Source organism: Paramormyrops kingsleyae, chromosome 8 (assembly GCF_048594095.1).
Source record: "Paramormyrops kingsleyae isolate MSU_618 chromosome 8, PKINGS_0.4, whole genome shotgun sequence".
Classification (NCBI taxonomy): Eukaryota; Metazoa; Chordata; class Actinopteri; order Osteoglossiformes; family Mormyridae; genus Paramormyrops; species Paramormyrops kingsleyae.
Window position 1 is genome coordinate 15420673 of NC_132804.1, and position 27442 is coordinate 15448114.

The window sequence follows — 27442 nt, forward strand, 5'->3', positions numbered from 1 at the left end:
AAGGAGCTTTCAAATCGTATGTTTAAACAATAAACACAATGCTTACGTTCATTAAAACTGATGTTAAACAGCTAACTCGTGCATTACTTTTTATTACACAGTAGGTTACTGCTTAGACGAAAAGGTCGATAATCTTTCTTTTTAATATAAAATCCCTAAGGAATGCAGTCCGTTACACTTGTCCAGTATTTAAAACCATATATTCATTTTAAGACGGAGGTCTTGAGACCAAATTAGTAATATGATAATATTTATGATTCAATATTTATGAAATGCAGACGCTGGCCGGTTTTATGACACGGTGTAAATGCCCTGTTATCAGTGTGCGGCACTGCGCAGTGCACCTGTCTGGCCGTCCCTCTGCGGTATCAGTCACGGTGTCAGTCACGCCGGCCCCCCACCTGATCCGGATTCCCACCCCTGCCGAAAGCGCCCCATAGGGCAGATCCGATATTCCCGTAGCTCTCGGTTAAACTGCTTTGGATGCATCGCCGAAATAATTAAATAACCGTACGTAGCACGCGCACGCAGGAAAGTCCCCGTGGATTAAATGCGGAAAACCTACTAATCGTGTGAATGTTATTGACACAAGAGACGACCCTATTGTATTCGCTTCCCACGAAAGTTTTCACAACGTGCGGTTGTGAAATAGCATTAAATATTAATCAAAACTACAGATTAATGGGCAAAGGGACAGGACGAGCTGCAGGTTTCCTTAATACCGGAGGTAGCCTACAGCAGGAAATAGAGCCGAACCTTTCCCATGCATTCACTTCTCCGTGAATGATAACTTGCTTCCGTTTAATTATGGTACATATTATGTCGACAGCCTGGTAAAACACACGTAAACCGCAAGTCCTACATGCCTGTTGATTTAATATTTGTCCGGATCGTAACTTTTTGGTTAACTTGCTATAACATAGGCTAGGCTATTTGTTTTTGCGGGGAAATGTATCGGTTGCAAAGTAAGTGCATTATTATTTAATTACATTAATTAATGAGGTTTTATTGACACTCGTTTCAGGACAATATATAGGCCTACATCATTTCGACGGTTTACAGAAACAAAATAAATAAATCGTCATTTTATGATTTGACTGAAATATAAAAAGTGCATTGGGGTTTGGCAAATCTTACAAACAATCATTATTTAATAGGTTATTATTTAAGAAATATATAGCGCTCATAATACTTTATAAGGAAAAATTGGGATACGTAGCAGCCCAGAATACCGATAAATCAATAAAACAAAACGAACCCACAAAAGAGGTTGAGTCCACATAAAAAAAAAAATATTGAATAACAAATAAACATCTTATTATATTGTTATTTATGCGACTGCTTTTGTCAGAACGGTCCCACATAAAATGATTTTGTACAATGATACAGTACGATTTAACGAAAACTTCTAAAATCAATTAAAATTAAAAATAATTTTGGTTATTATTTACTCGAACGTTCATGGAACGTATTTGATTCCACAGATGAATCCTGTAATTATACAGTATCTAAAGGTCAGAGAGCAGCGCTGCATTCACTTTTTCCTGGACTAATGGCATGCAGACGAATACGATGTATAGGTATAAACACACAGGTAGTTAACCATAAACACACAGTACCGCTTTATGTAATAATGTACAGCGATTTTAGGTAAGTTTGACTTCGCCGGATCACATTAAGTGGAGGTTTCTAAAATTTTTGTTCTGTAATTTTAACAGGTCACTAGAAGAGGCAGAAACACCATCACGTCTCTTTAGAGGTCCGGACGAAAACCAGTGACCCAGTGAGAAGAAAGGAAGACCTTAGCTTAAACGGAAACCCCCTTCAATGTATTTTTGAGGTTTGTCGAGCCGAAGCATCAGGGAGCCATATATGTGGTTAAGGTTTGACTAAGCCTGCAGAATGTGTGGACGTGGGAGGCGGTATCAGTGCGTGAAATGACTGCAACCCCGGTACGGTGACTGACTGAATGTCATGCTCAGCATCATCTGGGAGACGAGCGGACACACAAGACGTTTAAATGCACCGCATTAAAAAGTCACTCATGCAGGCTGTGTGCAGGAACTGGCAGCGCACAGGGGTGAGAAAACATTCACGTTATCTGAAAAGTTCAAACAGCTACATGAATTAGAGACTGAAAATGGAAATAGCAGAAGCAGACAAAAGGGACAGATAGATAAATGCGTCAATGGCACAGACATCGGGAGGACCCGAGTACTCGAACTTTAGTACCCAAACTTCAAGGTTCAAAAACAGTTTATTTTCTGAAATATTACGACTTTACAAAAGTTGCTGATTTCACGGTATAAGGTTGTCGTTGAATAAACCGCTGCTAACTTGCACACCCCATGTATCACCATCACTGCCTAAGTCCGGGGTGCAGCCTGGGCAGGATGCCAGCCCATCATAGGCCACGTGCACTATGGGTAGTCTAGACACCCCGTAACCTAATTGCATGGAGTTACTTCTTATGACACTTTATGAAAACTCCTACAGCTGAGTTGCTATTCAAATCCTCAACCCCAGAACTGTGAGTCAGGCAGGATATCTACTGAACCATCATGCCACCGTATTGTCTGTGCTTTATTGAAAAGAATAGTTATTTGAACACCAAAGTACAATGCATTATGTTGCGCAAAGAATACCACGGTCCACTGTGGGAAGTTCATCCATGGACACTTGGGCCACATGCAGTACCACCAGCTTCCCAGCTTCTCACCAGCTCAGCCCCAATGTAACAGATATACTGAGATGTCGATAAACACAGAAGCATGTGTTCATGTGGGTCGTTGTGTGTGTAGCTTTTCCACTGCGGGGATTATGGGATGGTTGCCGGGTCCCCCCGTCCCGGATGCTGCATATTGACATAATCATATCATCAGAGTCTTCATATTTATGGCCTCACTTTTTGATAAAGCAGCTTATCCTAAGATTAAGGATCAGACTTTGTGAAAGTTCTTACTTCGTCACCTTGTGAAATTAACTCACATGTCGCAGGTGTTCAGTAATGCAGTCTTATGTGTCCAGATTACTGCCTCTCCAGAGGAGGGGGAAAAAAGAAAAACAGCTGAAAAAATGGCAGAAAGAAAAGCCACAGTGTAGCACTTGATAGGAAGAACCCACCATCTTATTCTTACAGTAACTAATTTCCTGTCATGGTTCCATTATTGAAATAGTTACTATTTCCCAGAAGCACAAGCGATGATGCAGGAGACTCTCTGGCTGGGATGGCAGCGAATCAGAGGGACTACTGGGCAATTTTGATATGCCGTATCACCTGGCTACATGGTTTTGGATTGTCTGAGTAAATCTAAATGCATGTACAGGGGAGACCATACTAAGTGCATATGACCCCAGACGGGGGTGCATATTAAACCCCTAAAACGGCATAATAATAATAATAATAATAATAATAATAATAATAATAATAATAGCAACACAAGTTTCATATATTATATATATGATGATGATGAAGAAGAAGAAAAGAACACCAGCCATCAGAAAGAAGAACTCTGTAAATACCAAAAACACTGAAAACTGGCAATTCTGTACAGGAAAAAAAAACTTTCAAAATACATAATTTAAAAATGACATAACTTATCTTTCGGTTAGTGGACCCTAGTGGATCCTTGTTTGCTTTATTGGAGACAGATTTTAAGTGAACAGCCTCCAGTGATAGTGCAGAGAAGCTGTAAATGTTATTTATGCTTTGCGTCGACTAGTCACATGCTTCCAATGAAGGTCCATTTACCGGGAAGTGGTGAATGAATGAGCAACTTGTTGAACGGATGAATGCAGGAATAACCGGAGCCTTTTATTACAGGCATGTGCGGCCATTAAATGGGGAAAAACTGCCCTAAGCTGAATCATTGCCTAAATTAATTTCAGCACATATGTCCTGAGCATGAAAAGCAGGTGGGGAAGGAAAAACAAGATGCTGCTTGGTGGTTTCCTTGTTCCATGAGGGAGGGGGGCATGTATGACTGTATTAATCAAATAATTTAAGCTCAGGGTAATTTCTGAGTGGGGGGAGGAGAGTCCACATGTCTGTATTTAGCAGTGAGCTAAATGAAATGGCCAGCTGTGTACTTTCTCAGTGTCAGCCAACAGGGAAATGGACCCTTTCTTCGACCATCGCTCAAAATACTTCACTGGAGCATCACTGAGAACTCTGCCCTACTTTTGGCTTCTCCTGACCCACTTGAGATACCTCAGATACACAAGGCACGTGCACACAGCTTTGAAGCATCAGTTACAGCTGGAGTGGGCTAATCACACCATAGAAATATCACTTACTACTGTAGGAGGCTGATAACTTGACTGGAAAACAATTTAATTTGATTAAATAAAGAGCCATGGATATATCTAAACCAACTTAACAAATCCTTTAAGTTTAAGTAGAATTTTTTATAGTAACCAATTTGGACTTAAAGAAAATGTATTTTTAATGATACAAAGTCAAAAGTCCTCTTACTCTTCGTCAGCTCATGGTCAAGTTCATCTGTGGTACATTTACACAGTGTCCTTGTTTAACTAAAAGTACTGTTGTTGCACTGACAGAGCAACTATTACTTTGACAAGACAGTGATTCATGGAGAAGCACCAAAATGAATCCTCCTTCAGTTGTCCTAATGACTAATACGAAAACCCAGGCCGGCATTAGGTGTTAGGTGACGTTACCAGAGGCCACTACAGACGTTAACCGTGAACCGCCACCAACTCCAACAGCACTGGCAGCAAATTCCGGCGCCAGAATGACAAAGGAAGGTTCAAATGTTTTAATGTACAGTTTGAAATTGATTTATAATAATTCAGACGATACTCCAATCCCATACTAGTACGTTTTATTTTCAGTAACACTTGTTTCAGATCCTATGATGTCTTTCTGTGAATGAAATTCCCTATACAAAAAAAAACCTCATACTGAATAATACAACGGTCCGTGTCAAATGACCAAACCTAATGGAAATAGGGGTAAGCAGTTGCTTCTTCCATAGGCAGGCAGAAAGTCCTCGCTTGCCTAGAGTTCTTAAAGAGGAAACTCTGAAGAGGTGTCAGCCAGTGGCAAATGTGCTCCTCTAACTGGTGGATGCTGATTATTAGTGCATAAAAGAGCCTGCAATTCAGAATTAATTTTAATGAACAATCATTACAGCCTCACCATTCCTGAACTAATACAGTAAGTATTGGCCTACCCTGAAAACTACTGTTCTAAAACAATATTTCCCAACAATATATATGAACATAAATATAATAGACATTTATACACGAGTGGTGTTCTGAGTGACACAGTCATTCATGGAAAACAAAAACCTAGATGAACAAAAACCTCCAGACAAAATACAATTTATATTAATACTTTGTGAATAATTTAGATAATAATTTTACTTCAAATAAAATAAATAAAACCAGAAAGTCTTGCACATGCAATATTATTGGTCCGATCCCTATCCTAAGTGGAAACGTAAGTCCTCTTATTTAAAACGTCTACCCACACATAGTTTATTCTTCTTTAACTCATTAAGCAAAAGAGAAACAAGTCAACTTTTGGAGACTGATACCATCCCTTTAAGACATAATTTACAGCTCAAATGTCATGGTCCTTGCATAATAAAGTATTCATATTGCACATCATACAAAAATAAGACAAATACAGCTTGCTCTACTAGTAGTAAATACAAAAAGATCTTTCACCGCATCTCTCATTTCCTCACAGTCCAGTACAGCCCTGCTGCTGTGTTTCAAGTTCACCCAGTAAAGGCCATGAGATGAAAATTCACATGAGTTTATATAGAAAATGCGTGGCCCGTAGTCCTGTGCAGAGGAGAGGGGCGGCAGGGGGGGTGTGAGCGAGGAATCCTTGGTACCGGTTTGGCTTAAAAGTGTCCTAAGGGCGAATTTAGATAAAAGCTACACACTCATCAAGTTGGCTCGGGATGTGACACCACATTTCCACTGGATCTGGACTCCTAAGCGAACGCAAAGCGGCTGTTGATGTGACTCTCCCCCTCCCTCCTCCCATCAGCTGTCAGTCAGTCCTCCTCTCCTCATGCTGGTTGCTGTGGATTGACGTTCATGTGGGGGGGGTGCCCCAGGAGGCCGATCCTCTGTTTCTGCTTCCTCTGCTCTGTCATCTGGAAGGACAGGCAGGGCGAGAGCGCTCTTCATGTCACGACACCAACAGGCACATGAACACGCACATTTTACTGTGTCAACGCTTCTGCCAGCCAGATACTGGCATGTGTCAGGGCCAGACATGCTGCAGGCATGATTGGTCCCTGATAGCAGCTGTCCAGAATCATCTCATACTGAGAATGAAAAGTTAGACCGACCGAAGGAAGGAAAGAAGGGAAAAAATAATAATTTAAATACTGCTTGCACTGATTTTGTAAGTTTCAACATATTTCACCTCTGGCCACTCATGCAACGCTGAAGGGCATTTCTGAGTACTGAGACCTAGTGATCTGGCTAGATCTCCAAAGGTCTCATTGATCAGCCATAAACTTCTATACCAAATTCAGCGTCCATTTCTGTTGGATGATATATAGCATTTGCCAGCAAAGCATACATAACAGAATTACGCTGATCATCCCAGTACTGTTCTGCTCACCAGGCAATTGCCAAACAGTTTATCATTTCAAGGTTCCAATTCAAAGGCAATTGCAGGTGACTTTGCAATGGTCGCCTAGCAAGCTCACTGGGTTTTTCATTGATCCTGTGATCCACCTGGTCGCACCGCATAGCCCCTACCGCCCTCCGCCACACCCTATGGCCCCTACCGCCCTCCGCCACACCCTATGGCCCCTACCGCCCTCCGTCACACCCTATGGCCCCTACCGCCATCCGTCACACCCTATGGCCCCTACCGCCCTCCGTCACACCCTATGGGCCCTACCGCCCTCCGTCACACCCTATGGCCCCTACCGCCCTCCTCCACACCCTATGGCCCCTACCGCCCTCCGTCACACCCTATGGCCCCTACCGCCCTCCGTCACACCCTATGGGCCCTACCGCCCTCCGTCACACCCTATGGGCCCTACCGCCCTCCGCCACACCCTATGGCCCCTACCGCCCTCCGTCACACCCTATGGGCCCTACCGCCACACCCTATGGCCCCTACCGCCCTCCGCCACACCCTATGGGCCCTACCGCCCTCCGTCACACCCTATGGGCCCTACCGCCCTCCGCCACACCCTATGGCCCCTACCGCCCTCCGTCACACCCTATGGCCCCTACCGCCCTCCGCCACACCCTATGGCCCCTACCGCCCTCCGTCACACCCTATGGCCCCTACCGCCCTCCGTCACACCCTATGGCCCCTACCGCCCTCCGTCACACCGTATGGCCCCTACCGCCCTCCGCCACACCCTATGGCCCCTACCGCCCTCCGTCACACGCTATGGCCCCTACCGCCATCCGTCACACCCTATGGCCCCTACCGCCCTCCGCCACACCGTATGGGCCCTATCCCCCTCTGTCATTCTCCATGCTCTACCACCTTATGTTTGTAACTGGCTTTCACAAAAGAGGGCGGGGGCGGCGGCAGTATTAGAACACAAATGAAATGCATGCTGCTGTGTACCAGGAATCATCAGGAGACTCATTTAAAAAAAAAAAAAACTAAGAAAAAAAAATAATGACAATGGTAATAAGGATACTGTGATCTTCATCTGGCCTGTCTGTACAGTGCAGTAATATTTACTGAATGGGGTTATGGGCACAAAAACAAATTAGTTAATATGAAAAAAAAAGGCGGAAATGGCAGAGACTGGGATTTTTTTGTACTGCGGTGGAATTGTCTCAGAAACAAAATTAGAGCAACTAACGTTTAATTTGTTGTTGTCTAGGGCCAGACAAAACTTTTCACCCACTCCAGTTTCCTTCTGTCTGGACTGGTGTCTAGATACAACTTCAGTTCCTCATAGACACTTCTTATTTCATCTCAATCTGCACTTTTACCTACAACTCTAGCGTTATTTATCAGAAGTAACACTTAGAGTGTGACTGGAGGGGTCTTCTCTTCTCATTCCTAACTTCTAATTTGATCCTTATCATAAGATTGCACATTGCATTGAAGAAGTGCTTGTACCTTTCACTGTCTGGCCTGGTTTTGATCAGCACAACATGATGGTTCCTGCTCTTTATCACAGGAAGTGAAGATGACCGACTGGAGTTCAATAGCTCATCAGGTTAGGAGGCTAATATGTCGAATCACAAAGATACGGCAAATAGAGCGACAGCCAAACCAAGACCCACCTGCTCCTTGAGCTCAGTTAGCTGCCCAGAGAGGTTGGACACCAGTTTCATGGTAGACTCTAGCTTCTCCTGAAGGTTGCGGATCTCATTCTGTTCACCATCACCATCGCTGCTGACCAGAGACATGGCACGCATGCGGGGGAACCAGTCCAGGTTGTGCTCCTGTAGATACGGGGAGGAAGTTACCGTTGTTAGGTGAGGCTTCAGCTATGGGGCTTGATGTTAAACTAAGACCTATGACAAACCAACAGTGAAGAACTGAAAAGTATATTTGAGATGTTGTATTCCTCTGAAGCTTCTCCTCTGAATCAATCCACCGTGTAAAATTCAGAGAATTCATGCTTCGGTTGAACTCCCAGTGACACTAAATATATGTTTGCCTGGTCTAACATTTCAATGCCCCTTTGACTGGAATCCCCTTAATGATGAATTCCTCTCTGTTTTCCTCTTTTTACATGAAGAAACATTCAGAAACTAATAACATTAAACCAGAGGATGTTCCATATTAGAGCGGAATGTAAAACGCTCACATGTGACCGGTGGAAGGCGGTGTCTAGACCTTTGTCATCTTTCTGTACGGTGATGTCCAAATTTTACTGGCCTCGAAGATGAAATGGTGCAAGGTCAGGCCAAACTCTGCAAGACTCCATATCCTGACTGAGCTCCTTTCGTCAACATGGGAGGTCCCAGTATACCAGATAGACAACAATAACTCAGTGTATCTCAAATAAGACGTCAGCCAGGTGGTGGTGGCTCCAGATCATTTGTTTTATGTCACAAATTGTGAGATGTTCACAGGTTTTCTATTTCAAACCACGCACACACACACAGAAATACACACACACACACACAGAAATACACACACGCACACACAGAAATACACGCACGCACACACAGAAATACACACACGCACAGAGCATAACTGCAGTTCTTTAAATCTTTTTTTTTCAGACTGGTGTCATCTTGTCATGACACTGTATGGTTCATGTCACATAACTATAAGACGTCAGACCGACACACACAAAACACACACTCACACGCACAAGACACAGACAGCACGGTCTAGTGTTTTGGTCCTATTCAACGTAAATCTGGCAACACGTGCCTGCATACGAGCAGACACACACGGGACGCGTGCACGCAAACACACACACAAACGCACACACACACACACACACACACACGCACACACACACACACACACACACACAGGTGTCTCGGTATAGCCACAGTAGAGGAAGCAGCCGCGGGGTTGGGGGTGGTGCTGGCGGCAGGCCTGTAAAAGTCCCCGCGATACAGCTCCACAATCTCAGACATGGGGGTGGGACGCAGCCCTGGGTCACAGGGGAACCACACACTGTCATTCTGAGAGCGGAGGAGAGCAGAGAGGAACACTGCTTCCTGAATGCGGTGAGACAGGGGGGTCTGTATTTACCTACATCTCTGACCTTCCCACGTCACCATCACAGCTGTCTGACCTCAGCCAGTCAAATGCTGACAATACGGCCGGCATGCGGCATGCCCCCCCCCCCGTGACACAATCTTCCCTTACAGTCTACAACCCTCTACTCCTCCTCACCCAAACCCACTGAAACAGAATCCAGCCATGATTTTATACAGGCTATTTTACAACAGACTGTCCGTGGGGGGGCGGGGGTTCAATAAGTGCTTACACAAGCACCCAGGTTGCTGGGGGCATCTGGTCCATTGTGTCAGAGGCTCGTGAGCAACAACCATTAAAAGTAAATAAATGAGAAACAACTTCAAATCATTTAGTCACGTCAGAAGCTTCTGGATTGGCCTAACGCTGCACTGCCAGTAAATGTCTGTCCGCTATCTTTCACCTCATCGATTTTAACCTCACCAGTAACCCCAGCTTTACGCCAGTTTAATGGAAATGACGGAAGAGCTGTTTTCACAGTTAAAGCCACAGATGGGAGCGGAGAGACAGGAAGTCGTGGCTTTGAAGCTACAGAATGACAAAAGAAATAAATGGAGCTTCATTCACTATGACCTTTTTTTAAAAAAAAAAATTCCCTTTTGTGTCAGGTGCTCTGAAGCGCGTTAAGGGGACGAGGCTCTACGATTTCACACTGCAAAGAATTTGATGTTCTACTGAAGGAGTCTCATGCAGTGAGGCTCCGTGTGCATCTGTGCTCAGCCGCCTTTAGTGTTAAAGTCTTCGTAGTGGATTTTTAAAGGCACAGAGAGAGGCTGAATGAGTGCCATGATGTCACTGACATTAGGGATGCTGCCATCACTACGTTTGTCACTCTCCTGCCTGTCCCCCTTCCGCACTGGCAGTGGCCTGCCTCGATTTCCCTCATGCCTCCCACACCCCCCCCCCCCCCACCTTCCGGATTCGCATCACGCCTCCGGCATCAAGAACATGAAGGAGGGGCTGCCGGGGGACGCATGGTGACAACACAGAGGACACCGTGAGGAAAGATGTGATCTCAGGTGCTCTACCTATCCTGAGTGAAAAGTCCATGAAGTCCTGCTCTGTCAGGTCATCTGAAGTCAGTCGAGGCTGTGAGGGGCGAGGTTATTTATGAAGCCCACACATCAAAAGCATGCTCACGCAGTGGGGGGGGGGGGGGGGAGTAGTGGGCGAGGATTATCGGTGCATGGCAATCCGCTGACCCTGGGTCGCCCCCGTGTGCTTCACCTCGGATGACCGGCTGTGCCGTCGGGCCAGATAATCCACTATCAGGCAGGAGGTCCCCGCACAGCAAGGGATAGACCTGGACCAAACGGCATATGACCCCACCATAGCTCTGACGGCAGCATGACTGAGGCGAACAACCGCGCCAAACACGGATGATGCTCGTTCAGATACCAGAACAAACACGTTTAACGTCCTCCCTGAATCGGGAAAAAGTCACGTGTGAGACTGATAGGGGATTTACTGTGCTGAAAAAAGAAGTGTAATAATATAAAACATTACAAAAAAATCTTCCCATCTGGTGTCTTGTGTGTCAGTCTCTGATTTTATGCCAGTTTGTTTTTTCAGTTTTCCCACAATCCTCAGCTGCTAGTGGGTTTTCTGGTGTATGGGTTCAATGTGTTTTGTCCAGAGTCTCTGACAGTGCGATTACATAACAGAAGCCCACGAGTGCCAGGCGTATGGAGAATTCAGGGAACGCAGAGCAGACCTTGAAAGAGACCCTCATTACAGCATCTATCTGAAGGCAACCAGATAGCTTGGCCAAAGGCCACTTGCTTATTGCCTGAGTTGGACATATATGTAGATCCACTGAGGTTCCTGTAACTCACTAATGTTCGATGGGTCAGGATCAACCCTACCTTGATCATCTTGGCCACGTAGCTCTCGGGACCCGTGTACTCAGTAGAGTCCTTCACCTTGACCAGGACAATGAAGAACAGGTAGTGCCACATGTTGTGCTCCACCTTGATGTGCTCCTCAAAGGTCACCGTCTTGTTGTCGAACTTATCACGCTCCAGGCCTGCAACGTGACAGCAAGCACGAGAGATGAGGACACACTGGAACGTGTGCCTTGGCTTGCAGGGACAGATATGTGGGACACCAGGCCTCCCCTATTGTATGGGGACACGTCCCAGTGTCTGGCCAAAAAATGTAAAGACTAATTAAGCAAGCAATTCAGAAATTGTGTTATGCTTGAAGAGGTATCACTAGGAGAGGCTAAAGTTATTTCCAATGGAACAGAGTTCCCCTGAGAAGCAGACTGGTGTCTCCTATGTCAGCTAGCCCTGAGGACCACCTGCTTGGACCTGGGGGCAGATTTTCAGCCCTTGGAAGGCATACCAACAAGAGGCTTAGCCTTGCTGCATACCTGCCCACACGGCACATGACCACCAAACTAATTTCAGTGGGAGAAGGACAAAAAAAAGCAGAGAGGTAGAATTTGGAGCTGCATCTCTGGGGGATTACAAACTGAGCTGGGAACAGGGCCGACCCCGCTCACGAACTGGGCAGGGACAGGAAGGCCTCCTCCGCCTGAGCAGTGACTCAGCGTTCCGGGAAGAAGGGGGCGTCTCGGCCTGGGCCTCAGGCAGACGCTGCTAGTGTTTACTTTTATGAGCAAAACATCTCGCTTTCTCCAGCAAGCCAATGATGCTGCGTCTGGCTCCAGGTTAGCGTTGGCGGGTGTGGTTGCATCTATCCTATAGCAGTCATCATTTGTGCCATCCGCCCACCACCAAGACCCCGTCAGTAGTGCGAGAAGAGGCTGAGATCCAGCCCCGGTGTCTCCTTACCGCAGATAAAGCAAGTGGTTTTTAGAACCTCTTCTTTCTTCTGCTTTTCACTCCTCAGGTCGGCAAAGGTATCAATGATCACTCCAAAGATCAGGTTGAGGACAATGATGATGACCATGAAGAAGAAGAGAAGGTCGTAGATGACTCTGGCAGCAAACAAGGGTTCCTGCCAAGGAAAGGCAGGGGTTTTTCCCAGGCACACAGAGCCATACTGTCCCCCGATATATTGACCAGCATCCAAAGCTCTCAGTACAGTATCAACACAAACATCATTATTAGTTTTTAACCACAACTACTGACTAAGCTGTAAAGTTTTAGACAGGAGATGCAACGTAGTCCGATGTCATCATATATTATTTCGCTAAACACCTGGGGAAACTGCTTCTAAAATACAGTCATATCAAGTCTGGAGGAAAGCTTGTTTTTAAAAAAAAAAAAAAAAAACACCCTGAAACTCCTGCTGTCAACATTAAACAGAAGTGGAAGCTTCATTTTGTGGGTCCAGCAGCTGGGAAGCTCAGCCTAATTTCCACTCATTAGCGCTGGTCCTGCTGAGAGCAGCTCTGGTACATTTATGTCCAAGACAGAGAGATTTCATCGCACGCACCTGTCTGACTCACTCCGAGGCCCTCATACAGGCATGGAGAATCATGGGACAGGATCGGTTTAGGGGCCCCGAGTGTGACATATGGGGGCATGACTTATACTGGAATTCTATGGCATGTGAAACAAGTATTTAACATACTACATGTGAGGTGATGGAATGCAATACAAATATTCTCCATTCTATCAGTCAGCATTATAGAATTTCAGTTACATTACATATTTCCCAATTCATTTCTGACACTAGAAAAGTTCATACTTTCATAATACCATACTAATCACCCTCAGTATGAATATTAAGTTGACTGTAACTTTAGTAAACCATTGTGTTGTGAGTTGGGGCTTTGATAGGCCTATTTTAGGGGGGCTTTGGCATCCATTCATCTCTAACTACGCCCCTGATTGTGAGCATCCACAACTAAGCTTTGAGACAGATTAGCTCAGAAATCCTGCACAGTTCCCTCCTATTCCTGACGGACTGACTCCATCACCAGTTGGACACGCCTTTGTGTTCAATTCCGATCCGGCCCCTTCCCAGAGTGGAAATGACTGTACCTCTTTGGACGGTTTTCGTAGGACGTCCCCGACCCCGCCTCCGCTGCGGAGTCCGTGGCTTAGGACAGTGACGATGCACATCAGCAGGGAGTCACAGGTACGTTCCTTATCTTCGATCACCAGGGCAGGTGGATGTGCAGCAGCCGCTGCTGAGGTATGGGTACATGCCCATTCTTAATGCGCATCTACTGCTTTGCTAATATGCATCAGCACAATGCTACACACAACATTCATGAGCACACAACTTTACAAACACGCTGCTGACACAGGTACCTACTGACCCCTTCAAAGAGCATTACCAAGAACTGAAGCTGTTACGAATTGAAGCCCATGGCTACACAAAGCCTGTGTTTACAAACTGAGCTGAGGCCAAAACAGGGTTCACTGATGCTGCTAACGTTCTTCTGATTCTTCAGGATACATATTTTTTTTATTGTTAAAAACGGCTGCTAATTCATGGCACTGCTGTGTGAAGATTGAGATTGAAGTTAAGCCAGGGCTAGACAAGTTGCTTATCTTCGTTGATTTCATAATCCCATGTCAGGATTTGTACAGGTCAAACTTCCAGGAGCCCTGACCTATATGACCCTTTAGCTTTCAGCTCACCTATTGGCTCTTGATTGCAATTAACCTCTGACCTCCCCCTGTCATTTGTTACCCCATGACTGCCACGCCAGAGGATTGATGGTCAAGTTGAGCAGAGGATTAAAAACAGCAGATCAGGGTTGCCTCGTGAGTGCTCCGAGGTCACGGAGGAACAAGAGGAAGCCTGTGACCCAGCAAACCTTCTACGGCAGCATCACTCGAGCAATTGTCCCCGCTCTCCTTCCGGCACACTCCAGCAGACAGGAACTCCCCGAGCATGCTGGCTCCACTTTCTGTCAACAACGGACACGGCAGGGAGTCAGGAAACACATGCAGCAGGACTCGTGGCCCATGCACTGCCCTTCACACCTGGACAAACATGGCTGCCAATGTTTGCAATTCCATTTCATCCTTTTTCAGTTTTATATACTGCATTTCCTAACAGAGTTGCCTGAAGGTGTTTAAAGAACAAACAAGAACATAGTACAAATCTATATGTAGAGGTAGGGTGTATAAGACAGGGGTTTTATCATGAAAGAAATCATGAACCTCTCTCCAGTGTAAACTGGGCTATCCTTAGGCAAAGAAGACAAATGAAAGCTTTGAAAGAGACTAGCAGGATGTGCAGCCATAAAGACCTGATCACATGCCTGACTCCCGTAGGCGCTCAGCCAGGCCTGCACAGTTGCACTTCCTTCCAGAGCAGCTGAGCTCACTGGGGGTGCAGGTTCATTTTCTCATTAGGCATCGCCATCAACAGCATCCTCATGGAGCTGGGAATGTAGCAGGGCTAAACTGACATGCACGCATGCAGAGGACATACCCAGCGTTTTATTTGGGATCCTATCCACCGCCAGGATGAAGTCATTTTTGAAGATGATGTAGCCCACGATGGAGAACAGGTAGACCAGAATAAGCGCCAATACTGCAGTGAGGACAATGGAGCGGCCATTGCGTGTCACGCTCTTGATCACGTTCAGCAGGGTCTCTTCTCTATAGACTAGGTCAAAGAGCTGGACAAGGCAAAGAGAGCATGTGTCAGGGGTCTAAAAGACAAGAGAGAGACTACAGGGAGTCTGAGAGAAAAGGCGGGGAAAGACTACAGGGAGGCAAAGAGCCAAGAGACAGAAGCAAAACTACAGGGAGCTACAGAGATGGGAAAGAGACTACAGGGAGTCAGAGAGAAAAGACCAGGAAAAAGACTACAAGAAGGCAAAGAGCCAAGAGACAGGAGCAAAACTCCAGGAAGCTATCGATATGGGAAAGAAACTACAGGGAACAGAAGAGCTAAGAGGCTAGGGAAAGACTACAGGGAGCCGGGAGATGGGAGAGAGATGGCAGGGAGCCGAGAGAAATGCAAGAGAGACTACAGGGAGCTGGAGAGACGGGACAGAGACTACAGAAGGCAAAGAGTCAAGAGACGGGAGAGATACTATAGGGAGCCAAGAAATGGGATACGGAGACTGAGAGACCAAAACCAGAGCCACAATATATGGTGGCCAAAGCTCACGATCACAAACCTGGCTGGTTAAAGGACAGTTTTATAGCCAAGTGTAAAGTTCATTTTAATGCCTATAGACATCACAGGACACAAAATCATGGAGCTAAATGACATTATGCCCAATGTGCTCCAAAATAAGGGCGCTTCAACCATTCAGAACAGCAAAGAACCATATCCATCATGTCATAATGTAATTGTTATGAAAACTTAAAATATTATCAAGGTCCTATGTAGAATATGGTTAAAAATATCAACTAATTAATTTTTTTTGTCTTTTTTTGGGCATTCCCCCAATAAATGCTACTTTGAAAAACAAGCCTACAGCTACCTAACACTACCATAGGGGATTCTGTTTTGTTTATAATGTTTTATAGTGTTTGAATTAGTTGTTCACACACTAATGGAACACCTTACTGTGCATAACGCATTTGGAACACTGCCCTGACCCACAGCAGTACACATCATTTTTTCCTCTTATTTACGCTGCCTGTAAACACACTGGCCTTCCCAGCAAGGCGAGCCCTGAGACATCACACTGACTACAAAATCATGTCAGATGCCTCACGCCCGCCGTGGTCAGTGTGGTATGAGGCAGTCACAGAGGCAGTAAGAGCAAACCAAAGCACGGAGATGGCCTCCTTTTGATAAGATAGGGCTGCCTACACCCCACACAGACAACACTCATTTCCAAGGGCTACTGAAGAAGAAAGTGACACTGTCAACACAGGGCTCACCAGAAGGCTGTAGAAGAAGACGTGGACAAACACACCAAGGCTGCAGATGATCAGGTAGAGCACATGGTACAGAAATTCGACATCCATGATCATAGCTCTGTAGCCTCTGGTGAATGTCCCTCGATTCCCCACAAAGCTCATCAGGAAGATGATCTTATTGCAGACCTTTTAAAGGATAGCAGGAGACACAAAATCAATGTTATCATTTATTAAAAAATAAAAACTTTTAAAGTCATGTCAAAAAGGGTGCATTGTATTTTATTTTATAAGAATGAAAAATATGTTATAAAATAATAATAATAATAAAATATATATATATTTAAATATGAAAATAGTATTAATGAGAATAAATAGCTTTTAATAAGGAAACTCAGTTTTCACAGGCAGGTATCGGGGGCTCTGGTCACATGACTTCTTGAAGGCTGAGGAGCCCCGACGGACTAACAGCTGAAGCAGGGCTGCGGAATCCAGCGTGATCTGTGACGCATCTAGCCTCAGTGAATACCGCCGCGCGCAGTCATGTGACATGGGGTGGGGCAGCTTTCCAGGAACACCCAGGGCTGACCACTCACGTTGAAGGCTCCAAGCAGGAAGAGAGTGGGTTCCAAGCCCACCGAGAAGATAAGGCGCAGAATGGTGGAGGCGATGAAGGCTCGGATCCCATGTGGCTGGGGCATGATGATCACTATGACCAAGGACACCAGCATGGCAATCCATAGCAGGGCGGACAGGTGTGGCTCCAGAGTACCTGACAAACAGAGGAACTCTCAGATCACGCGAGCAGGAGGAGACAAATTACATGTCAGGAGAAATATGTGACTTATGCTGCTCACATACCAGACGAAAGTATGCAGTCATTTGAGCATGTGACTGTATTGGGTTGGGGACTGAAGGAGGCCACGCCCACACTACCCCAACCCCCATTCACGTAAAGATCACATGACAGGTGTGACTTACACAACAGCAGCAGCTAAAAATAGGTCCCTCCTGAAAGATTGATGAAAAGCAGCCCATAAGCCCAAAACCCAGGGGCAAAAGGCATGACATCACTGCAGGGCCTGCTGCCACCCCAATGGGAGAGAGGAGCCAACCAAAAGTCTCCATTCATCTGTCCTTCACAGACTTACAAGACTATAAGTCACATAACCTGTCCCCTGTCCTGAACACAGGCAGATTACTACTGGAAAAAGGAAGCAGAAGAGAGAGAGCGAAAGAAAGAAAGATGTGCTGACGGATCTCAAACCCCAACATGTAAAACCTCAAAGAAAAGATGGATAGAAATGCAAACATTCTGCTTAAAAATTCAGGACAGATGAACTTCTGTGTGGGAAATTGTCCCTGTGGAGCCACCACAAACTTTGGGACTTCTCTCTCTCTCCACACACACACACACACACACACACACACACACATACATTGTATATAAATATATATATAAAATTTTGAAAGATAGGAATGTGAGAGTACATGTTCCTGCAGTCCTGGTACACTTTCGATGGCCGCCACCCTACATTCCTGGCTGAAGCGCGGTAGAGTTGTTTCGCACTGCACACCACTAAAGCTGCTCCAAAGTATGCAGACCTGCTTATGACCCTGGCCTGGGCACGCTTTGACAAATGTTTCCTTTCAGTCATGTGACTGGCATGTGACTATCTGGAGATTCGGCGGCGACGCTTGGCCCTGCTTTCCAGTCTTTGGCTGCGTTCCCATTTCGAGCAGGAGGAGAGAACGGGGGGGAAGGAAATCAAGACTTTCCATTGTCAAGAGTATCTGGGCGTCTACATTAATTCCTGAACTGAAGACAGATGACATACATTTCATGGAGGGGAATCGGCATTACCAGTCAGGGAAGCGGCACTGACCAAAGGCTCCTTTCTGTACCACAAATGAACACGGACGCCGTTTTATTGCAGGACGACAGTGTTACTGAAGTCACCCTCAAAGCACCATCGCAGCATGATTCCATAAACCTGGGACTCCATGTGACCTTTGAGATCGTCATGGCAATATAATTTCTCTCTCTAAAAAAAATTCCCTCCTACAATGGGGAAGTTTGAACAAAAGGGACTGTGCGGTTCAACCGAGGTCAGAACAATTGAAAGTTTATGTGGATTCAGGGAGGGGGGGTAACAGTGTTGTTCTTCTCCCCGCATGGCAGTGTGGAAACAAAGGCTGGATTCATTCTGTTAGACGCACCAGCGGGCCAGCAAACGTGACATCGGCATGATTTCACTCAAGCTCGGTCTTACGTCTCCGCTATAAATAATCTCCAGCAGGCAGGCTGGTCCCAGCAAGACTGGCCAAACACACCAAACTAGGTTCCAAAATTCACGCCTGTCAGGTGAGACGAGATGAAGTCCGTTCCTGATGAATGGCGAGTAAAATAAGGCGGAAAACCTTGGGCCCAAGGTGTGGCTCTGTGGGTTAAGACTCTTCCATGTGATCAGAAGGTTCAAATCTCATGGTTAGCAGAGTGACCTCACTTTTGAGTCCTTGAGGAAGGCCCTTAACCCCCCCCCGACTCTGTGGGTTGTTGTGGGGTTTTCTCTACGTGCTCTGGTTTCCCACAACAGTTCAAAAACATGCTGAGGCTAACTGGAGCTACTAAACTGCCTGTAGGTGTGTGAGGTGAGCACCCCATCCTGGGTTGTTCCTTGCCTTGTACCCATAGCCTCTTGATAGGCTCTGGACCCCCTGTGACCCAGAATAGGACAAGCAGTTACAAAAAAAAGGATGAATGGGCCTCACACTTGCAGGATTAGCACTTTAATAGGGACCCCAGCTGAGTTTATATGCAGTTTACATGCTCTCCTTTGTAAATCCACTCAGGTTTACTCCCAGAATCCAGAATTATGCAGTTAGCATCTCTAAATTGCCCAAAGTTAATATGAAAAGTTAAACGAGATTAGGTTATTTCGAACAAGAATGTGTGATACATTTGGAAACTTCAACTTTGAAAACATGGAACCTAACGAGAAATATGTTTTGTAACAGTACAGCAACACCACACCACAGTCTTAATTAGCGAAATGTAAATTTGCAAAACTGGAAGAGACTTAAGTCTTGAGAGAGGACAGTCTCGGAACATAATCTGAGAGTGGTGTTTAGGTGCCATTTCTATGAAGAGGCTGTACTCAAAAGTCTGCACTGGTCAAGGAAAGGCTGCAGATCCAGACCTTTGCATGTAGTTCATTGGAAATATCTCAAAGGTGGATCACGACAATTTCATCATTATCCCTGGTTGTTTAACCCCTTTCCAAACTATACAAGGTGCAGAATATTAAATGCAGCTCTAACATCAGACAAAAAGCACAAATTCAGTTACCTAGCTACGGCTTCAATGACACAATTAACGTTGTATAGTCAACGTCGGGGCACAGTGGTTAGCGTTGCTGCCTCTGCCACATCTAGGACCAGGGTCTGAGTGTCTGCCATGGCTTCATGTAGAGATTGCACATTCTGTCCGTGTCATCGTGAGGTTTCCGGCGGGTACTCTGGCTTCCCCACCATAGTCCAAATGCATGCCATGGAAAATTGGAGTAACTAAATTGCCCATAGGTGTGAGTGCACCCTGCGATAGGTTGGTGCCCCATCCTGGGTTGTTCTGTGCCTTGCACCTGTAGGCTCAAGACTCCCCCATGACCCAGAATAGGAGAAGCGGCTACAAAAAATGGATGGGTGGATAATCAAGGGTCTTCTCTAAAAAAGGGATTTGTGAAGGGTAACTTCAGATTCTTGCCTTGGGGAGGGGCGTTGTGGGTGTTGGATTGGGTAGCGGAGCTCACTCACCTTTGTGGCTGCCCTCTAAGGGGTAGAAGAATGCCACCAGCAGGTTCATTAGCACGGCGAGGTTGAAGGAGATGCTACTCCAGAAGGACATGTTGCGTGAACACCAGTAGAGAACAGGCTGAGCTGGAAGAGTAATGGCAGAACCCTTAAAAGCTGGTCCAACATGAGTATTCCCAGCAGACTCACATCTTACACACTCGAGCTGGTGCATTTCTGTACATCAGTCTCACATTAGGGACATTAATATAATAATACTTTTTATATATTTGAGTCCTTTAAGAGAAACTCCATACTCTACATCAGTGTTTCCCAACCTGGCCCTCGGGGACCCCCAGACAGGTCTCTGTTGGGAGTTGGGGGAGCAACAATGCAGACTGTCTGGGAGGGAGCCAAAACATGGACTGTCGGGGGTCACCAAAGATTGGGTTAGGAAACACTGCTCTACATCACTAATGCTAATCAAACATTAGATGTGCTTATAAAGTAACTGGATGCCAGGCTTTCCAAATCAGGGACCAAAAAAGTCCAGGTGAAATAAGACCAAAATGCCTGGGCTCAAACTTGCTCCAGTGGATTTACTGGGGTCAAGTTGTTTCATTTCTGAAAATGTGTCATGATGCAGAAGCCTGGTGACACAGGGATTAGAAACACATCCAAGCCCTCTTGAAATCACAGCCTTTGTTGTTCTGCTGTGCTTTCGTCACTGTGGTTGTGTTACAGTATGTTCAAGTGTGTTCCTGTCTCCTGTGGTTGGCCAAGGAGGAGTTTGTTAAACTGGCGTGCACGTGTACCCTATCTATTTCCTCTTCAAAAGGATCTTTTAAGGAGTCGAATCATCAGTGTAGGCTAGAGGAGAGCAGGTCTGGGCCTGCTCTCCTCAGGAAGCTCAGGTTCTACGGGGGCACCAAGCCTTTGGAAAGGAAATACAAAGAGCCATTGGCATTGTTAACAACCTCCAGAAACTAATAAGTATTCTTTGATCAGCGAGAAATCATTCAATCAAAGCGAAAACTCTGCAACACCTTATCCGAAAAGTCAACTTCACTCAGATAATCCAGTGAATGCCCCCAACCCCCCCCCCCCAGGATGCTGAAAGCACCCCAATTTATTTCAGGTTCACATGGATGGTTAAGAATGCACAGTGGAGACTCTAGAGTAATGCTTAATCTATGACCTTTAATTAGGTAGACGACACCCACAAGGCGCTTAGAGGGGCTGCTTGAGCAGCTGCTATTTTTGGACAGTAGTTTCAGTTTAGTTTTAAAGGAAATGAGGAAGTTAATGAGGGGATTTCTCCACCGCCCTCCGCGAATGGAAGGTGTTGCTCTCATGACATCAGCATGGCTGTTTTGTTTTTTTTTATTTATTCAGATCAGAAGCACTCATGCCCCCCCTCCACCCACCCACCCACCCCTGAACATCGGCTGAGTGCCGACGGTCCCACTGAGAAAAAACAAACCGTACAAGAAAGGTGATTTTGGTAGAGGTCCAGACATAGACACTGTGGGTGGAACCATGTGGAAAGATTCTGAGGGTAGAAAGGGGTGCTTAAGGTCTGTTTTACAGTGGCAATAAGTAGCCACCAAATACCTGTGTTGCTCTAGTTAACACTGTATACCCCATGTATACAGTACTGTATTCTATAATTTCATTGGTTGTTCCAATTTCGATTGCAATTTAATAGGATATCAGCTGAAATGATGAAACCAAGTGCATGGGTCGGGGGGGATCTGTTTTCTGTGCCAGTGCATATACTTCCCATCAAATTAGATCTACACACAAGGTACAATAATGGCACAAGAAACCATAAGAATACAGGGCATGGAAATGGCAGTGCCAAAAGCTTTCAGGTAATTTCTTATGACATTATGCTATCAGAAAAAAACCTTAGATAAGAACCTTATATGTCTAATTAACTGTGCTTACGTATCCTTGACCCTCCCCCCTGTTCCTGGGTTTAGGGCGGTTCCTGCAAGGTTAAATTGGAATGGCCCTGAATGAGTCAGGAGGTCAGGGAGGGGTTAAGGGTCTGTAAGACAGCTCTAGAGAGAGGTAGGAAGAGAACGCACAGGGGAACGTGTTTGTGTTACCAGGACCCTCTTGAGTACCTCGCAGCTTCTTCTGCCAGTTCATCTCATTGAAGAGGTCTTCAGAACGCAGGAAGAAGTCATTGATCTTACTGCCCTGCTCGTCACGCTCGGTGGTGTAGTACACTCGCAACTTGGACTCGTTGGTCAGGAACTCGCAGATGTTTGGCACAGGAAAGACTATCTGCTCCATGGTGCGATCAAGCCGCACGATCTGAATAAAGCCAGAGACTAGTCACAGGTACGGTCAGGGGGAACAGGGACCAGGGGTAGGGCTCCTCAAGCAGGACCAGCAACCTGTCCTAATGTGAACAATGAGTAACAATATATATGAAGCAGAATAATATACAGCTTTTCACTGACTTCACAGAGGAAAGATGCATTGACCTTCATAAAGACTGGCTTGAATCTTAAGCAGCCATCTTCCAGGTCACTTCCCTAGTGTTTAGGCCACCAGCCTTTGTAGTCTCATGGTAGACATGACAACAGCAGGTCTGAATCAAATTCAGCTTGACACTCATCTGGGAATCTGTTTTAATGTCACCATTTAACTGTGATAGTGAGTTTCAGGTAACACTTTTAACATCCAATGTGCATCTCTGGGATGAGATTCCTGGCAAGGGAATATTCAGAAACCTTTCTGAGCCAACATGTTCCAACATTTCCCAGAATAAGATGTGCAGATGGTCAAAAGGCTTCTGAAGACCATGATCCAAGTGCTGTGTGGAGCGTTTCAGATGATGCTCGATTCCTCGGTTTCAACATATCAAGAAATGAAGGATAAGGGGCCGTGAACGGTCACTGTCACTGACCTCAATCTGAGCTGTGTGCTTCGCGTAGAACTCCAGGGCCTCGTCACCGTCCCCGTAGTTCCCACTGGGCTTCAAAATGGCCTGTAGCTCCTTATTGTGCCGTGCCAACTGTGTGTGTGTGCGTGCGTGTGTGTGTGTGTGTGTGTGTGTGTGTGTGTGTGTGTGAGAAAGAGGACAACAGACAAGTCAGACCAGGCCTACATTTAAAACTTAACAAAGGAACAGACCATCATCTTAAAAAAAAAAAAAAAACACAAAAAAAAAACAGTATTAATAAGAGAAGCAGAGGGACAAAACGGACGTGCCGAAAAAAACTTCCGTCACACGATGAAGCATCCGACAGCACATCAATAAATAAAGACAAACGCCCCCATCATAATGCCCTGTTAAGTTTCAGTATTACAATGTGCAAAACTCCTCGTTGCCTTCGTCAGAAACATCTGATTCATATCTCTTAATGTATGGTTTTCTGTGAACATGTCAGACTTTCAGGTGTTGATTAACAATAAGAGCATATTTACAACATTACAGCACATATATTATTCATATGTTGTATAATTTACCACTGATTCTCCCTAAACAAGATCCACTTTCATATACTATATACTGTAATACTAAAATGCTATATCTTTAGCAAAAAGAATTACTGGTCAGCTTATCGTTTTATTATGAGGAATTACATGAAGCTACGAGTACTACTAAATCTGTCATTAGTGTGAGTGCACAAGTGTGTATGTGTGAGCTAAGGAGGACATCAGGCAGGCAGATTCTAGTCCAGATTGCAGGCCTTGTCGCCACTGGAAGTGCCCTCACTGGAGGTTTACAGTAGTCAGACGGTACTTTCCACACACTGTAACATTCACTTAGCCGCACTGAAACTTGTGAGCTGTGTAGCAGCTCTAATCTGTCCGGTTTCGTTTGCGTGAGCAGCGCTCAGAGAGCACAGAAACCAGCGCTGTTCAGCACTCGAGGTTTCTCCAGGTGATGCCCGCAACCTCTGTGGGCTCGACTCGCCAAGTCCAACACACTGCTGCTCCTGGAGGCTGAACGCACTTTCATCTGGAACTTCTGATTCATGCAGCATGGTGGCAATAACAGGCTGCTCATCAGAAGCTTCTCAGGATGACTACCGTTTCAACAGAAATGGAACCAATCGAGGTTAACATGACCTAGAAATATCTGAAGAGCTACAGTGTCTTAAATGGAACTCATCTTCAAGAATTTAATTAAACTTGAGGGGCAAACCATGTATATAACCCTGGTTGACATTAGAGCAAAATCTACCTGATGAGCCAAAATGTAGATGTTGTGGCCGACGTTTCGAGGTGAGGCTGAGTGCTCTTCCTCTCCTTCCTCATCATTCTCAGGCTCCTTGACCTCCACCTCTCCTTGCATATAGGCTTTTTTGATTACCTCCACCTGTAAACGGCAGCTTGACTTTCATTCAGCACTCTCAGGACTGGTTTGCATATGTTTAAATGCAGTGAAAATGTGATCCAGGTCAACAAAAGTGTCAGCTTTTCATTCAAGGCAACCTAGTGTTTCTCAAACACTGTTTTTTTCGGGGGGTGGGTGGTAGAGACCCACCAGACAATCTGCGTTTTTGCTAATATGTGGACTGACTGGCAAAGAGCTGGAGGGAGCAAAAACGTGGAACATCTGTCGTTCCCCAAAGACCGGATTGAGAAACGACGAACACCTTAACAGATGCAAAATGCAGAATGGCTGTTTTATAAAGCAATGAATCCCACTAGACTCACCAGCTCTTTAGGTCTCATGTTGTACAGGATTCTCTCAGCGTTCTCACTGTCATGCCGGCTCTCCATAATGGCCAGCAGCAGCTTGGAAGCATTGTTCTGGAGAATGTGAGATGGTGTTCAGTTTCAGAACCACTTTGGTGTATAATAAAATTTTTCTGTTCCAAAGTGGTGCTCAAGGATTTCTGTTGACTGACTGCCAGCTATGGTTGAAGTTATAGCATCTTTAAGACCCAGGATAACAGCAGTGGCAAAATATGTCCATAGTGAATGGAGGTATCACTTCTAAACCAGCCCCTCACCTTGAGTTCTAGAACGAGATCCATCCGTTTCTTCCCTAAGGGGTTAATGTCATTGAGGATCAGGGCAATGATGATGTCAATCCCGTTGCACTCATGGGTGGCGATACAATTCTGGTGAGAAAGAAAAAAAAAAAATCTTAATTATGAAGGTAATTAGATGAAGAAATTGACTGTGTGTTGCACTGTATTTTATTATTATTTTTATTCAAACTTTAATAAGACACCACACACTCCAAGGCCAAAACAGCAAAGAAGGATAAACCACATGTCAGCCCAAAATCTCACACATGGCCAGCAGAGTCTAACTAAGATCAGAAATGGTTCACTGACGGACAAGACCAACCTGGTTCTCATGGCACGGGCCTTGACAATACTCAGTCAGGCTCTCCACGGTCTGGTTGATGAGTCCCACGTTCTTCTCATTGATGTAGAGCCCCAACAGGCCCAGACCCCCTGTAGTGCTGCCACAGATGCAGTCCAGGAATTGCAGTGTCTCACACACCAGGTTGTAGTTGTTCTTATTGTTCTGGCAGCGCAGGAAGTTCTAAGGGTGTGGGAGACAAAAGAAGGTGCCATGAGAGCAGAATGGAGATTAGAGCACCTTACAGTTTTGCACTTTGGCAAATGAGTGAGCTCTTCCCACATGGCTGGCTGACCTGCAGGTCTCGGTTGTGGTTCTCACAGAGCAGCTGCATGAGTCGAAGGATGGGTTGCATGATAGTGATGATCACACTCATCTCCCCGTCATCCTGGCCCTTGTCACCGATGCCGGTTGGACTGTCGGCTGGGGTCGTATGCTCTTCTGGGTCGGCTTCACGCCGGAACGAACAGAATGCTTTCTTGGTGACCGTCGAGGCCTCCAGCAGCTGCTCCCTTGCTTCTTCCGTCACCACAGAGACGACATCCTTCACTGTGTACACAGGGAGCAAACGGTTCGCAGGAAAACAACGGGAGGCCACAAAGGCTCATGTGGACACTGGAGGTCTTTTATCTGCATAACAACACATCGATTGTTGGGCTTTCATGTGGCCAAGATCAGTGGGTACCATATAGCTTGGGTCGGGTGCTACTGGGTAGGGCCGGGTCCGTGAAATAAGAATCGTGGCAATCATTTGCGTAATCATCTCGAGAGTGCCCAGGACAGCAAGGTCTGCTCCAGTCACCACCCTGCCCCCACTCACCGGTCCCCTGAGCTTTTTTGCGTGCAGGGGCGTCCTTATCGGAGGCGTCGTCATCCTTCTTCTTGCTGCCCAGGTCGCTGGTGTTGACCGTCACAGTGGCTTTGATCTCCTGCTGGGCCAGCTTCATCCGGTCGTAGAAGACCTTGAAGAACTTCTCGGATTTCTTGTCTTCGGTCAGGCGGCAGTAAAACGAGCGCTGCGAGAGCGGAGAAGGTGCTCGTGAATGCCGGCAGCCCGCACCGAATGGCGAGGCACGCTAACAGCTAAAACGGAGCCGTCTTTCTGATACTCTGATGAGGATCATCTCAGGCACGTGCAGCAATATCCACGCTCGACCTTAGTTAAGCAGCCACGTTCGCCAAACATCTCTCATTTGGCAACAACGCCGCTCACACAAGCGGCATTACATAATGGGACGTCCCATGAAGAAGGCCTTTGATGGTTGGGGTCACTTCAGCCTGCCTTTCTCAGACATATGCTGGTGTCAGTCACAGTCTGCTTATTGATATTCAGAACAAACAGCTTCTGGGCTTAAGGGTAATTACAATACCAGCCTTTCTGTCCTCAACACTGTTAGACCTCAGAATCCCAAAACCCCAGCAAAAGGGTCTTTGAAACAACCATTCTGATCCCCTTCCAACACCTTATGCTGAAAGCCAGCATTATTATAAGGGGTGGGACACTTTCATGAACGTTTATGTGCGAGACTGGGCAGATCTGGGTCCTGCTCGGGGATTTTTGTGGGAAGGGAACGTCCGGAGCAACATTTCCTTAACGTCTCCACTCTCCACCAGACCTCTAATCTGTGGGGTGGCTTCTGGAAGAGCTACAACAGTGCTACACAGCCCAAGTATGCTGGGGATGAAAAAGAAAAAAAGGAAAATCCTGCCCTAGTTTCCGTGCCAAATTGACACAGGGCAAGTGCATGGAGAGAGTGAGGGGGGTATGAGTGAGGATCTAAGGCAGTTTGGAGTGTGTTACATAACCGACCTTCTTTTCCAGGTCACAGCTAGTGGGGACAGGATGGGCCCAGCTCTAGGA

At 45.9% G+C, this 27442-nt stretch overlaps 1 protein-coding gene across 8 annotated transcripts in view; it reads right to left on the reverse strand.

Moving 5' to 3' along the window:
• Nucleotides 1-5122: 5122 nt before the first annotated feature.
• The window catches only part of itpr1b (inositol 1,4,5-trisphosphate receptor, type 1b), a 90713-nt gene continuing 68393 nt past the window's right edge, over nucleotides 5123-27442 (reverse strand). For 4 of the 8 annotated variants that reach the window (XM_072715301.1, XM_072715302.1, XM_072715300.1 and 1 more), the window contains 18 exons: nucleotides 26402-26597; nucleotides 25877-26130; nucleotides 25564-25764; nucleotides 25221-25331; nucleotides 24922-25017; nucleotides 24446-24580; nucleotides 23162-23269; nucleotides 22371-22563; nucleotides 20263-20385; nucleotides 17046-17221; nucleotides 16474-16638; nucleotides 15062-15251; nucleotides 14439-14531; nucleotides 13654-13802; nucleotides 12496-12661; nucleotides 11563-11723; nucleotides 8257-8418; nucleotides 5123-6134 (listed from right to left, as the gene is read on the reverse strand). In XM_072715301.1, the coding sequence (XP_072571402.1) occupies nucleotides 6048-6134; nucleotides 8257-8418; nucleotides 11563-11723; nucleotides 12496-12661; nucleotides 13654-13802; nucleotides 14439-14531; nucleotides 15062-15251; nucleotides 16474-16638; nucleotides 17046-17221; nucleotides 20263-20385; nucleotides 22371-22563; nucleotides 23162-23269; nucleotides 24446-24580; nucleotides 24922-25017; nucleotides 25221-25331; nucleotides 25564-25764; nucleotides 25877-26130; nucleotides 26402-26597 (2766 nt within the window). In that variant the 3' untranslated portion in view covers nucleotides 5123-6047. Of the gene's footprint in view, nucleotides 6135-8256; nucleotides 8419-11562; nucleotides 11724-12495; nucleotides 12662-13653; nucleotides 13803-14438; nucleotides 14532-15061; nucleotides 15252-16473; nucleotides 16639-17045; nucleotides 17222-20262; nucleotides 20386-22331; nucleotides 22564-23161; nucleotides 23270-24445; nucleotides 24581-24921; nucleotides 25018-25220; nucleotides 25332-25563; nucleotides 25765-25876; nucleotides 26131-26401; nucleotides 26598-27442 lie in introns of all 8 variants that reach the window. The other 4 variants (XM_072715299.1, XM_072715298.1, XM_072715296.1 and 1 more) reach the window with 1 other exon arrangement.